This window comes from Typopeltis vanoorti, chromosome 25, assembly GCF_054136105.1.
Source record: "Typopeltis vanoorti isolate ZY-2024b chromosome 25, IOZ_Tvanoo_1.0, whole genome shotgun sequence".
Classification (NCBI taxonomy): Eukaryota; Metazoa; Arthropoda; class Arachnida; order Uropygi; family Thelyphonidae; genus Typopeltis; species Typopeltis vanoorti.
Window position 1 is genome coordinate 56,064,410 of NC_143573.1, and position 15,506 is coordinate 56,079,915.

A 15,506-nucleotide genomic window follows, 5' to 3' on the forward strand; every position below is an offset into this window, starting at 1 on the left:
ATGTCCTCTAAGAGTGGAGGCTTTGGAAGGCAGTGACACAAATGGTTTTAAAAGCATATGGTTTGAAGTAGAATTGCCCAAGACAGGTTATTTAGTCGGGTGTTGCTATAAACCAGGGAGCACAGAGGGTGGGGACCAGGAGATGTTTAGGCAGTTGAGCTTGGAAGAATTTCTGGAATTCTTGAGGAACAAATGTCTTCGGCAGCATGCAATAGAGAGAACAAGAGGTTCAAGAGTTTTGGATTTGGTCATAGCATCAGAAGAGCTGATAATAAGTGAGATGACATCTCTCCCACTAGTTGGAGAGAGTGACCATGTGGTTTTGACTTGGAATATGAAGATGAACAGACATGCAGGTGTATCAAAGAAAAGGGAACGTATGTGGAATTATAAGGCAGGTGATTATAATAGTCTTAGGTATCAACTAGGGGCAGTTCCATGGAGGGCAGAATTGGAAGGCCAGGATATCATTAGTGCTTGGGAAATTGTGAAAGAATATTTTTTAGCAGCAATAGTAAGCTGTATTCCACAGGTGAAGAAGCGAACACAATTTGGTGTAAAGTGGATGACAAACGATATCAAACAGGAACTGCAGTTGAAAATGAGATTATGGAAGAGATATAAGGAGAGGGATGGAGGACAGATACACGAAGAATATAAGACACAGGCCAGGAGAGTGACCAAAATGGTGAGGAGGGCAAAACTGGAATATGAGAAGAGACTGGCACTAAGATCCAAAGAAAATCCTAGAGAATTATTTAGCTATGTGGCCACAGTAGGCAGAGAAACGATTGTGGAAAAATGACATTGCGGGATAAAAATGGGAATAGAGTGATTGATGCAGAGGACATAGTGAAGTTGTTCAATATGCACTTTATTGGAGTATTTCATCCTGGAGGAGGTTTTAATACTAGAGAGATAGGGCAGGTTTAGAGGTGCAAGAGTACTCTGGTTGAGTACTGGTATATCCTGAGTACTAAGGTTGAGTACTCTGGATATACCAGTAAAGCTGTTGGACTGGATGGTATTTCATCACGGGTTTTGGAGAATGTGCTAAAGAACTGACAGCACTATTGACCTGGCTTTTCAATAAAAGTCTGGTTGCGGGAAAAGTACCCAGGGAATGGAAGGAAGGTAAGATAGTGCTGCTGCATGAGGGCACTTGCAGTCTGCATAAGTAGCAGACTGGAAGTGTCTAATTATAGGTCTGTTTGTGTGTCATCAGTAGTTAAGGTCTTGGAGAAATTAGTGAGGGACTATATACAGGGTTCGGCAGATGAGGGTAATGTTATTTGTGAGAATCAACATGGATTTATTAAGGGGCGCTCTTGCTTTAGTAATATGAATGACTTTTATAATGAAGTAAAAAAAGCAGTTGATGAGGGAAAGGCATATACTACCATTTATTTTTTTTTTGATTTTGCAAAGGCATTTGACAGGGTGCCACATGATAAGCTGATATTTAAGTTGCAGCACATTGGTTTAAATGTCTGGTTAGTCAAATGGATTTAGGATTGGCTGACTGATAGGTATCAGAGAGTTATGTATGGTGGGGCAATATCAAGGAAGGAGAAGGTTACAAGTGGGGTTCCACAGGGCTCAGTACTGGGACCTGTATTGTTCAACCTTTATATGAATGATATTGTTAATGGATTGCATGGGGACACCCAGTTGTTTGCGGATGATGTGAAACTGGGAAGGATTATCAGTAATGGTGCAGATGTGGCAGCCCTGCAAGAGGATTTGAATAAACTAGACAGATGGTCAAATGAATGGGGGTGTCGGTTCAATGCAGCAAAATGTAAAGTCTTGAGGTGTGGGATCCATCGATGAAAGGATGCGTACTCGATTGGAGGAGGTAGAGGAGACAAGAAATCTGGGGGTGATGATTGATAGAAAACTGAAATTTAGGGACCATATTGCAAAGGGTAACTCACAGGATTGCTGCAATACTGAGAAGGACGCTGACCTGCAGAGATAAAAGAGTTATCATTCCGTTGTATAAGATTCTGATCAGACCACACTTAGACTATTGTTCTCAGATTTGGTCCCAAGGATTTGAAGGGGATAAATTGACTGTGGAACGGGTACAGAGGCAGTAACCACGATGGTTTCAGGACTGTGCAATATGAGTTATGAGGATCGACTGAGGGAATGTGGCAGTTACAGGGTAGACATTGAGAGGCAGTTACAGGGTAGACATTGGAAAGTTCTTTCACTTGGTGGAACAGTGGGAAGGAGCGATGACAAGGGGCCATCCCTGGAAGTTACAAAAGGAGGTTGTGCGCAAGAGGGTGAGGAGTGGTTTCTTTGTGTAGAGGGTGGTTGAACCTTGGAATGCATTGCCTGAGAGAGTGTTTGGAGTGGGAATGGTCATTGTGTTCAAGGAGTGGTATGATAAACTTTGTGTTTCCTAAAAACAACCTTCCATGATGAGTCTTTTGACTCCATGGAGGCCTGGATAATAATAATAATACTGTGTGTCCTCATATGTCCACAACATATTTTGCATGGACTGGTAGAAGTAAAGAGGTTATGATTTCATTGTACACAACCTTGATCATGCCATATATAGATTGCTCTGTATAGATTTAGTCTGCTGGTTTTTTGAGAAAATGAAGAGATTTTGGAAATGTTTCAAGGAAGAATCATCATCAAGGTAATGTTGTTATTTTAATTGGTGATATAGCCTACTTTTGTTTAGGAGTACCCCTTTTTTTACAATGTCATTGGCTCTTTACCCAATATTCTAGGGCATTATTGAAGTGTTAAAAAATTAATATATGAAACTAATAACGCCCTCTACCCACAATTAATAATAATAATAATAATAATATTTATACATATATTAAAAAACCTAGGTATTTTCAAATAATTTCCCCACTTCTCCAAAAAAACCCTTTCTTGAACATCTTAACAGCATATGAAGTCACATCACCAGAATAAGGAGACAGAAAACATCTAAATGTTGTTTTCTGTCTCCTTATGTCCAAAATTTCTCCTATTTTTTATTCTTCATATATTAGTTTTATAACACTTCAGTAATGCCCTTGAATTTTGGGTAAAGAACCAATGACATTGTAAAAAAAGGGCAGTCCTAAACGAAGTAGGTTATATTAACCATTAAAATAATAGTTTATTTTAGAGGAGTAACATGGGAATTTTCCCAGAAATGATACCTATAAGTAGTGTTATTTCTCTGGAATGTTTGGCATGAGTATAGATTAAGGGAATGGCATCTGCAGAGCTTTGTGGAGGAAAAGGAGGAACAAGGGTGATATGATTGAAAGGTTAACACAGAAGAGATTTTCATAGAATTGAGGGAGGCAATAGAAGAACAAGAGGCCATCTCAGGAAGTTGTATAAAGATGGTGTTTGCATAGGAGAAGAGAAAGTTTTTTGGTTTGGAGAGTGATGGATGATTAGATTTCACCTGAAAGTGTGGAAACAGTAAAGAAGTTTCAGAATTTGATTGTTGCACGTGTGCAAAGACTTCCTTAAAGAATCTTTGATTTCAGAAGTTTGAGGATAATGATAATAATAATTTTAATATTATTATTATTATTACATGACACCTCCAGGGAGTCCAAAGGCTCATCAAAGGAGGGCACCAACTCCACAACTCAATCCATCAATTACAACGAACTGTAACTACCTTCATCATCTACACCAATGCCATCTACTCCCAACCACCACCACTAGTATTTTAATGACAATCACAAACATCCATGTCCAAGGTGGGATTCGAACCCGCAGCCTTTTGTCTGGAGAGCAGATGCGCTAACTACTTGGCCAACCAGTCCAACTGATAGGAGATATGATAGAGACCTTCAAGTTAGTTAAGGGATTTTTATCAAATTAATACAGAAGGAATTATAAAAAGGAGTGGATGTTAAGATGGGAAGAAAGAGAGGCCATCCCTTGAAGTTCTATAAAAATGGGATGAAGATGGAAGAGGAGTAGATTTTTTTTGTGGAGAGTTGTTAGCAAATGAAATGCATTGTTGAAGTGCATTGTGAATGCAGGTAGTGTAAATAACTTCAAAGGTCATTGTGATAGACATGTTGCTGGTTGAGTTGACCTCTGTGGAGCTGTGATAGGTATGAGAAAGATGCCTTAGGAGGTTGAAAGTTTATTTTTCACTTGGTCAGACTATAATAAATTTAGTTTAATCCTTTATCCAAGTGTGTGCAAACAAAGTTTGCGCCTGAAAGTATCTTCAGGACTGGGGTAAAGTGGTACAACACCGGGTGACTCCTTGCAAAGGTAGAGCAAGCTACCAATATTCCTATCTCAGTATCTCCCATAATGCAAAACATATCTCCTTGCGGATATGTATAATGTTATGCATTAAGGGAAGGGCCACTCACTACCCAGACTAGTTTCGATCTTTATTGAGGTCTCTTCAGTCGGAGCCAGGCCCAAGTGGAGATACCAAGGCAGAAGCATTAGCAAGGTCATCTCCTCCTATAGGTCATCCCCTCCTATATGAGTCGCCCAGTGTTGTACCACTTTACCCCAGTCCTGAAGATACTTTCAGGTGCAAACTTTGTGTGCAGACAAAGATTGCGCCTAAATTCATTAATGCCTTTAGGAGGGATAGTATCTGGAAGATGAAAGTCACTATACTCTTTCAGGTTATCTTAGAAGTAGTGGAATAAGCTACATTTCCAGCTTTTCTTACCATTCGTACTATAGGCTTATGCTGCATAAAATAGTTCCTTAAATTTTTTTTAAATTATCACATCGTGTGGCACTTTGTATATAATTATTTTACTACTTCCTTACTTGCCAATGCAAGAATTATATGTTTCATATCATTAAATTGTTACAGGGAACTTATTTTTGGAAAATGCAATTATCTATCACGTGGTCTCTGCCGACTGCTGACTTTACCCTAAACATGGCAGAGATGACTAGTGGTGTTGGCTCTTGCATTCCTACTCACGGTAGTCCTAAATTAGTAACGCATCCTAAAGGCAAACCTCTGAGAAGCTCTGAAAAGCACATCATACTAAATGTTTATGCTGTTTTATGGACAAGAAATCCTGATGAAACAGTGGGCAGTATTGTGAAGCAAACAGCAGAAGAGACAGGTGTAAGCAGTATACCACATTAAGAAGGAATTGACCATGACAGGACAACTGCATACGCCAGGGAAAAAGAGGCCTAGTGCTGTAGGACTATGCACATGCTTGGTGAAATACGACACCTTTACCTGATGAATTGTTTAGTAATTTATCAGAAAGTACATAATTTCTTCCGAAAGAACGAAATTCCTACGATATATAAGGTAATGACTGCTGTAAACGATGATGATCTCCCTCACATTTTATTAACAATACCAGTTGTTAAAAGACCTTGGTTTTGTTTATGCCACAAGAAAGCAATCATTGGCATTACTTGAAAGGGAAGATATAATTTTATGGCATCGCCAGTATTTGTGTCCTATCAGGAAATATCATTGCAAGGGATGAAAAATTGATCATACAGATGAAACCTGGGTGAATACCGGTCACACCTGCACTAAAGTTCTCCAGGACATGACAGTAAAAAGTGCTCTTCAAGCATTTTTGTTGGGCTTAACAACAGGCCTGAAAATGTATGCTGGCAGCGAAGACAGATTTGTACCAGGGACCCTTGAAATTTTACGAGTGCAGGAATCACAAGGCGATTATCCTAATGAAATGGATGGAAAGCACTATGAACATTGGTTCACAAAACATGGTTTTGCCAAACTTTGAGCCTAAGAGCATTATTGTAATGGACAATGCACCCTTACCATTCTGTCCAACTGGAAAATGTGCCATCTACACGCAAAAATTCAGAAGTGGCTGAAGGAAAAAGGAAATGGTTTTACTTCTGATATTGTGAAAACAGAACTATTGAACTTGGTGGCAAATGTCAAGAATCAGTTTCAAAAATATCAATTGACAGTATTGGCAAACAGAAAGGACACACAGTTATTCATCTTCCACCATACCATTGTGAACTGAACCCCATAGAACTCATCTGGGCACAAATTAAGGGAAGGGCATGTTGCATGCTAAAAATACAACTTTCAAAATTTCAGATGTTGAAAGACTGATCATTGAAGGATTTCAAAAAATTACTGAGTGAACATGGAAAAGTTGCATAGTCCATGTTTTTGAAGAAGAAGAAAAATTCTGGGCCCTTGATGGACTGATAGATGAGGTGGTGGAAAATGTGTTTCACAGTAAATGATACTACCTACAACCTGAGTGGTGTTGAGGAGCTTTCTCATTAAATTAATGAAGGGATAAGAGTGTATATGTTATTGTAACAAAAATGTCATGTTCAGAAATATGCATTGTGATGAGTGAAGTTCACTTCATGGAGTAAACAATCACTGCCTATCTTAAGCCAGTTTATAATAAACAATGACATCTACTTTGTTACAGCCTATCTGTTAATTCCAGAAAATCCAAAGGCCACACAGTCATATAAAGTCATCTTGGCCAATGCAATTTCATATTAGCAATCATAATGCATTCTATGTTATACGTAGAATGGTGTGATTTGGGCAAAGATGGCTTTTAGGGGATTTTCTATGCATATGCTTAGTTATAAATGCGACACACTTAACTGTTGCTATAATAACAGTGAACTAATATCCCCCTACCATCAGAAGCGGTACGGCCTGTAATATATCTTTTTTACTCCCAAGATAACCTGAAAAAGAGTACAGTTAGTTATTATCATCTTATTATTAGTTATTATCAATCCATTTCTGAAGTAACGATAGCCTATTAAGTTTTACTGCTGAAATCTTGTGTTAGTCATTAACAATATCAGTATTATTCCCATCTGTATCCCTCCACGGTAGATTCTTCTTTCTATTAAATTATTAAATGAGGTTGTGTGATTGAGGTAACATTTTAATATTTTGAAGTGTGAGTTGCAGTGTATAAAACTGATGAGATATCTTCAAGAGGATGAAGATAGGGGTCCAAGTACAATGATAGTCAACAATTTGAGATTTATGGACTGTATTGCTAGAATTGTGAGAATAAAATTATGACAATGATAAGGAGGAGATTGACATATAGTAAAAAAGTTGTGGTTCCACTCTGTAAGACATTTGTTAGATTATATATGGATCTCTATACACAGATTTGGGCACCTGATTATTAAAATGATGAAAATATTTTGGAAAGAGTCTAGAGAAGTGTAACTGGTTTCGAGTCTCTGGAATGTTGGGTATGATGACAGATCGAGGGAATGTCGTTTTCAGAGCCTGGAAGACAGGCATGATATACTTGAGACATAGGTTGATGAAGGTTTATACCAGGTTAGCACAGAAAAATATTGTTATTATTATTATTACGTGACACCTCCATATAGTAGATAGAGATAGGAACAGAACAAAAGTCCATCTCTGGTAGTTATATAAGGAGGGTATTTGCAAGGGGAACAATAAGGTTTTTTGTAACAGTGGTTGCTGGGTGAAATATATTATGAGTATGGAAACATTAAGTTTAAGCATGGTTTGATGAGTAATGTGTGTAAAGTACTGTGTAAAAATTATAAAAAGATACAATTAAAAAATAATACTATTTTTTTTATCATTTTTGTCACACTTAAGTGAGTCGAGAATTGATCACATTATTCTTAAGATAGTAGTCTGTGAAACTTGATATTATTGTATTTACTGGTGATTGTGATTATTAAATTAAATGTTCTTTATCTTCTGATAAGGATGACAAAATGTTGAGTGTAATATAATTAAAAAAATTAATTTATCCTTCCAAGTATTGGTAATTGCAAAAATTCAAGATTTACCTGTTCAATACTTACTAATAAAGACAAAAGACTGGAAATTCCTTCTTGACATGTTATTCAGTAGCACTACAGTAAGCAATGTGATATCTTACCATCTTGGTTCCGAGATCAGTTGTTTACAATAATTGGATTTTCTTTTGAGAATTCAATATGTGAAATTGTGTGAAAGATTTGTGGACTGTTTGGATAAACAAGAAGGAAAGTTAACATATGTGAAAAGTGTCTTGATAGATTAGAGCAATTGAAATGGGAGCAAACATCGGGACCGTAGTAGAAGAGCTTAGGCAGGAGTTAGAGAAAATGAAAAGTGAAATGAAACATCTGGAAGAGGATATTAAACATCTAAAGAAGAGATTGGCTGATGATAATGTGAAGGAGGAAGTTAATATTATGAAGAAAGAGTGAAAGGATAGTCATATATTATTGTATGGTGACTCAATCATTAGAGATGTGATTACTAATAAAGTGCACAAAACATGCTTTCCTGGTGGAACAATGAAGCAAATATCTGCGTTGCAGAAAAGGAAAGACTGTACATCAAAATTATTGGTAGTCATGGCCACAAATTGCTTAGTTGGGGAGATAAATAATGTTGATAGAGACTTGAGGAAGTTGTTGCAGCTGATAAGGAAGAATAGTGTTGTTGAGAAAGTCATAGGCATGTTACCCAGATATCACAACAGTGAATTGAGAAGAAGAGCAGAAATAATGAATAGCAAGATGAGTTGTGTAAGGCAAAGGGGTTTCAATTTGTAAATCTGTGGAGTGAATTTGAAGGGAAGTTTGAATGGTTTAAAGCTGATGGATTACATTTGAATGGATTTGATATTGGGCATTTAGAAAGTCTATTGTTTTCTGAGAAGGCACATCAAGAAGGTAATGTAGTAAATGATCAGAGTCTACTAGCTCAGATAGCTAGTAGACTCTGATCTACTAGCTGAAATAAATGGATTGTATGACAAGAGGAAGATGGATTTGAGGTTGAAGATGTGATTGCAGCAGCACAAGATGATGGACTGCATAAAGGTGAGGATGAGACAGGCAGGAATGGAAATTTGTTTCCATACCTATATTATATGCCTGATGATTGTGAAAGATGAAGATCATATAGAGTGATGAATGGTAGGTTCTGTATCACAAGTTTTAAGCATAATTGAGGGGTAGATGAAACCATTAAGAAACAAAGACTTGTTAGCATCCAAGCTATTCGGGATTCTTCTGACGTGTTTCTAATGTAAGGCTAGAGGAGACATATGATGAGCAGTTTATGATAAAGATTCAACCTTTCAAAAGCAGGAGATAAAAGCCAGTCATCAAATTATCCTATCGTTGAACTCGGTTTAACCAGAAATAATGGAGAAAGCTATAACATTCACCTCCTTCACAAAAGCCCACCATTCAATCATTGACCATCATTGTACCTAACAATGATGGTCAGTGACCATCATTGTATAAATTCCCAAATCCACCCTACTTTAGAATAATGTTCTCACATATGGGACAGTGCACCACAAATTTCACAAAAAATGCTTAATACCATTCAGAAGAGGACAGTGTAGTTACGTGGGCTGTTCAATAAGTAATAAGACTAATTTTACTGTGGCGAAACCACTCATCACAATATTAATTTCTGTGGAATAAAGAAATGTTGCTATCTGTATTAACAAAAGAGGTTGATAGCTAGTATATGGGCTGATGTGCCAGAGTGTCACGTGACTAAACGCAAGCTTGTTTCGGCATGCCTACGAGGTGCAACCAGTCTTCGAAATGGAAGCGTCCTTGGAACAGCGTTATGCGATTAAATTTTGTGTGCGTTTGCAAAAATCAGCATCGGACACTTTTAACATGATATGCGAAGCTTTCCACGATGAAGCAATGTCGAGGGCAAGTGTTTTTCACTGGCATAAAACGTTTAAGGAAGGAAGGCAAAATGTGGAAGATCTTGAACGAGGGAAGACCTTCAACGTCCATCACAGAGACAATGATCAACACAGCAGCGATTATCATCAAGCACGTCAAAAGGAAGCATCCATTGCTGAAGAATGGCTTCTTATTGCACCACGATAATGCAAGGCCACATATTGCTGGTTGTGTAGTGGACGTTTTGCAGAAGAACAACACAGATATCCTACCACACTCTCCATACAGTCCTGATCTCACACTGTGCGATTTCTGGCTGTTTCCTCAGCTCAAGAAACCACTAAGAGGCCGCCATTTCGAAAGCAACAAAGCATGTGTAAAAGCTGCTGAGGCGGTTTTGAAAGAACTCTCAAAAAACGGACTTTCACATGTGTTTAAGAAGTGGACGCAACTTTGGGACAAATGCATTGCGTCTCACAGTAGTTACTTTGAAAAAGACCATGTAAATGATGACGATTAAAGGTAATCTGTTTTCTGTATAAATATAGTCTTATTACTTATTGAATAGCCTACATAATTGTTGAACTCTCTTTCACAGGCACACTTCAGTTAATTTCTCATAGAATATACTATTTCTGCCTTATGCTTTTAAGACTTTTTGGGCCCATAAATGCACAGCAACTGCTAGGCCACATCCATTCACTGCTCAAATCCAAACAAACAAACATACCAAATCAGCTCTCATCTTTCCCTCTTTCAATCTATCTACTTCTATGCTCTGGAATAGCTTTCTTCACAGACTTCCCAGGGGACTACAACCTCCAACTGTTCAAAAAACACATCAATGTTCTTTCTTTCTTCTTTACCACCTGCTCATAAATAGTACCAACTTGCTACAGGTTTTGCAACTTCTCATATGTGAGGTTGATAATAGATAATGGATATAATATATCTATTATATCCATTTCATATAATTGATATGAAAATGTGACCTTTTTTGTGCAACTTTCTAGGTATATGTTCTGGAGCACATGGAGTAAAAGTGAAGGCATTTATCAAGGATATATAGAAAGAAGTGAAATGAATGGGATCCAGAGACAAATTATAGTATCCACAAAAGTCTATTGGCCAAATGCACTAGCTGTTGATCATGTCGTACAGAAAATATATTGGACTGATATCAGACTTAATATAATAGAGCAAACAGATTTCAATGGACAGAAAAGGTAATATTTTTGATTTACTAAAATTTGATATTATTTTAAGAAGAAAAGCTATTTTACATGTGTACAAGCATCACATCTTATACAATACCTGATGTATCTCTCCTTAAATAAATCTTCTCGCCTTCTGACAACATATTCAACTTGCCATTCACTTTCATGTAAATAATCTCCTCCTTACTATATTATTTTGAACATCTATACATGACTTTGAAATAATGGCCTCGGTATTGAGGCCATAACTATTGGGGAAGCTGCTCTGGAAGTTTTTTGCATGAAATATGGTCGCTTAAAAAAAAAAAAAAAGTTAATTTTTTGGATGTTTTTGTTATTCCTTTTGTGGGAGTATTTTTCTGGACTGCAGTGTTATTTTTGATGGTGTCTTTCAATGTTGATAACATCTGAAACTTGCAGAGTGGCAACATGCGATGTAGTAGGGATGAAAACTTATGCACATGACTCCCTCACTAGCAGTGCCCAATATCATGTCTATATGTGGATGTGACACTGCTATACATGAACTCCCTTCCGAGAATGATCTGGCTGAGCAAGCGGCTGTCTGTTATTTTCTATCTATCGATTCTATCAAAAAGCCTCCTGACACATTACCATCAGGTTTGGTCCGGTGAACTATCTGGAACCAACCTGAGGAAACACATTACTGCTAATTCCCCTCTCTTACTGGCTTCTCGGTGAAGCTGTATGTTTCTCGTGAACTAGTGCATTGAACACCATTTGTAAATATTTGTTTTGGATTATCTGAGTTTGTTAAAGTTAACTGAATCTGCTGTGTGACTCCAGGTGGGTGAGCTGTAAATCAGGGCTGGCCTGATTTTGTAAAGAAGGTTAAGTTCCTGCTTAGCCAGTTATGTCAGTTGAGTATAGCTGTGCTATTTGCTTTAGAACAGACATGATTGACTTAAGTTGTCAAGCAAAGCCCTTAGCAACAGTGGCCAAATACTTCTACCACTGAAGTATTTGGCCACTGTGGCTATGGAATGGAGCTGCCAAACTGCTTTACCCTCTAGGGATAGTCGTCGTCTTGTGAATAGCACTGCAGTGCTCTTGTCTGCACTGGCATCAATTCATAATTTTTTGAACTGTTGTTCTTGTTGTAATATTTTGTTTTAGTTTTTTAGTTGCCAATCTAGGTTGGAAGGAGTGTACCAGTATTGCAGTATTGTCTGCACGTAGGGCTATTGTGGCAACTGTGCATGGGATGTCAGCTGCATACATATTAAAGAGCAGAAGTTATAACAGGGACCATGGAGGGGGGACACTGCTGTGAGTTTTTTCCCCCTTCAGACTGTCTGAGTTTCTGCAGCTTCATTCAGAGTTTGCAATTGCCAAGGTAGAATATGGTAAGTTTGACCAGCCCCAATGAGAAATTTGGCCTCCAGGAGTTTGAAAAAAAGCACGTTGTGCCATATTTTGTTGAATACTTTGCTCATGTCTGAGAAAATTGCCTTGTGTGCTACTTCAAGTTATATCCTCTTATGTGATGCATGACTTTGAGAACTTGTTGTTCAGTGGAGGGATTCTCCCAGGATCCATGTTGCTCATCCAGGATGAGATTTAGTTCTTTGGTGACTTTCTACAGTCTTATAAGTATTACTCTCTCTGCTATTTTTCCTAGGCAAGAGAATAGGCTGATTTGGTGATAGTTTTGGGGGAAATGTGTTGCTCTTCCTGATTTTGGGAGTAACGTTCCATAAAATACTATTATGCTGAGAAGTAGTGATATTTTAATAATGGCTTAACACGTTCACTGCCACGCTCCTCAGGCATAGTTTGTTCCCATTTTTGAGGTATACATTCAAAATGCGCATAAATTTTATAACATGATTACTTGAAATGCAATGACTGCATTAAAATTTAGAGATCAAGTTATCTCAGTTTTTGTTGGAATGGATGAGCTTATAGCATCAGAGAATATCAGGAGGAATCGGGATTTTCATTATTTAGAAATTTTACCACCAAGAGAAAAAAAGAATCACCCGACAAAGCCATGCCGTGTGTGTGTGTACATGAAACAAACGAACACGCGAAACACGTTATTATTGTCCTGTTTCCCAGGAACAACCACCATTGTGCGTGGAAAATTGTTTTAAAATGTACCATTCTTAATTTAAATAAATAGTTTTTTTATTTTATTGATTGGTTTTTATTTTTATTGATTTTATTAGTTTTAAATTGATTTACAAATTACATGTTATACTACGGATTAACTCACGCTTGGCATAGGAGGCTGGTAATTGGCATACGAATATATTTGTAGTTGGCTTCTGAGGCACATATATAATATACAATATTTTAGTTGAAATTATTTCCCTTCTACCAAGCCCCCATACGTGCTCTCCAGTTTACTCAGAATCCAAGGGTCCAAATTAAGGTAAATATATTAAGGGTTAACTCGTGTTTGACATAGGAGGTCGGTAAATCGACATAGGAGTATACTCTTAGTTGGCTTGTGAAGCTCCTATACGAACTACGAGTATACTCATAGTTGGCAGCGAACGTGTTAATAATAGCAACAATCTATATTATGGGTTTGTAAGGCAGGCATTTTATTGTTAGAAATCCCATCTGGACCTGATAATTTCCTATTCTTAAGTTGGATGATGGTTTCATATACCTTAACAGGAAGGTCTGTTGGATAGGGTTTTTGTAGCCAGTGCATGTTGGTGTACAGTGTATCCCGGTATTAACTTTATTGATGGAGTCTACATCCACTTGAGTGTAATTTGTCTCTACGTGTCTGTGTGGCTATATTGGTCTGTGCATAGAGCTTTGATTATTTTCCAGAGCATTTAAGTCATTTTCCACTCTGTTTAAGGACTGAAGTTTCTACTTCCACCTGTTAATTTTAATAGTTTTTATGTGCATATCAATCTATCTTTGTATCCCTATTGAGCATTTGTTGGTGTTCTGGCACCATCAGTCTGTGGTATTGGTACTTAGCTGCTCTCTCCTTCTTCTTTTTTATGCATGAATTTTTTTTAATTTCATCTAGAAGTTAGTCAGAGTTTGGGTGGCTCACCATGGTGACAACTATTAATGCAGTTGTCTGCTTTTCAAGCTCAAAACTGAGTCATCCATTTTTTTTTTTTTTGGTTTTGAATCAATGGTTGAAACTAGGCCAATAGATTCATGTAAAAGAGACATTAATTGTACAGGTAGTGATTGAGAGCTAATCTGAGATATTTCTATGTTGTGAGCCCAGTTGGAGTAAAACTGAGTTGTGGTCAGAGCTGAAATTATCCATCACACTTGTTTGCTATTCGTACTTGATATTTTGAAGTATTTCTATTCGAAGAACATCAGTAAGCCTTGCTACATTCTAGTATGTGGATTCTGGAGGTCCTAAAATCATGATATTCTTGGTGGCAACAAAGTCTTGTACCTTAATGCCAGGCTTTGTGCTTGGTATTCAGGTCGCCTGCTGCTAGCACTAGTGGTTTGTGTTTAGAATTTCAATTAAGCCTGCTCTACTTCCATTAACTGTTTGGAAAGTTATATACAGAGCATATTTTCGGGGGACTTGCATTTGCAGTTTGGACCTTCACCCCTGTGATTTCTATGTTTGATAGTGGTGGGAATTTAGGTTTGTTGTGCTCTACATTGTGTTTAACAAAGATGGCCATTCTCCTCCCTGGCATTTGGACTTGACATTGTGGTATAGAACATAGTTCCTGAACCTCGGGTTTTTCTGATCAGTGGTGCATTTTATTTACAAGGATTATCTCAGTGCAGCATGTTGTAAATTCTTGTGGTTCATGCAATTTGTTTCCTACACCATTGGTTCTCTAGTACACAATTAATAGAGGATTGGGCTTTCTATATTTGTTAACCATCAATTGATGCAGAAAGGATTGTTAAAGTCTCAGGAACTTGTTTCTGCAGTCTTGGCTGGGATTTGTTTTGCTGAACTCGATTAACACCTCATCCAGAGTGGCAGTCACGATTGCAGCTTTGTGGGGTTTTTTGGATTCTGGGATTTGATTTTTCTCTGGTGGTTTGACACCACCACCTCTGTGTATGAGGTGCATGCTTGAGTGGTTTGGTGTGCCATTGGAGAATTATTAACATTTCTGCGAATGCCTGTGCAGTTATTGGTGAGGATCTTTGGTTTTCTTTTGGTGTTTTTTTTTTTTTTTTTTTTTTTTTTTGGTTAAGTATTGCTTCCAACCCTCTGACTTGGGTACATGCAAGCAATAATCAGTTGGCATATTTAGCTGGTTCTGCTTTTGATTTTTTACAGGAAGCCATTGCAGGGTTTTCTCCACATTTAATACAGTGAAAATTGGCCTTTCAGCAGCATTGCATGTGGCTGAATTTTTTTTTTCACAATGGCAGCATTGCCCATTTGATGCTTTCTGTCAAATTTCTTCTGGTTCTGGTTTAATAGCCAGGTCATAGATGGTATTTAGGTTAGATCTCTCAGCATCATTTGCTCATTTCCACAAGGATGAGAGGCAGTGGCCATTTATCTGCTCGAAGCATATGACTAAGAGGATTTAGTTATATGCTCTAATTTAGTCAATATAGTCTGTGAGTTTGGAAGTCTCTTGTGACATCTTCCTCAGTGGTTACAGATTCTTTAATACCATACAGTACCAC

At 37.6% G+C, this 15,506-nt stretch overlaps 1 protein-coding gene across 1 annotated transcript in view; it reads left to right on the forward strand.

Annotated features, from left to right (window-relative positions):
- LOC150092758 (low-density lipoprotein receptor-related protein 2-like) overlaps positions 1-15,506 on the forward strand; it is a 599,453-nt gene that overhangs the window by 564,734 nt on the left and 19,213 nt on the right. Inside the window, exon 27 of the mRNA XM_090414271.1 lies at positions 10,677-10,889. Within this exon, the coding sequence (XP_090270397.1) occupies positions 10,677-10,889 (213 nt within the window). The remainder of the gene's footprint in view (positions 1-10,676; positions 10,890-15,506) is intronic.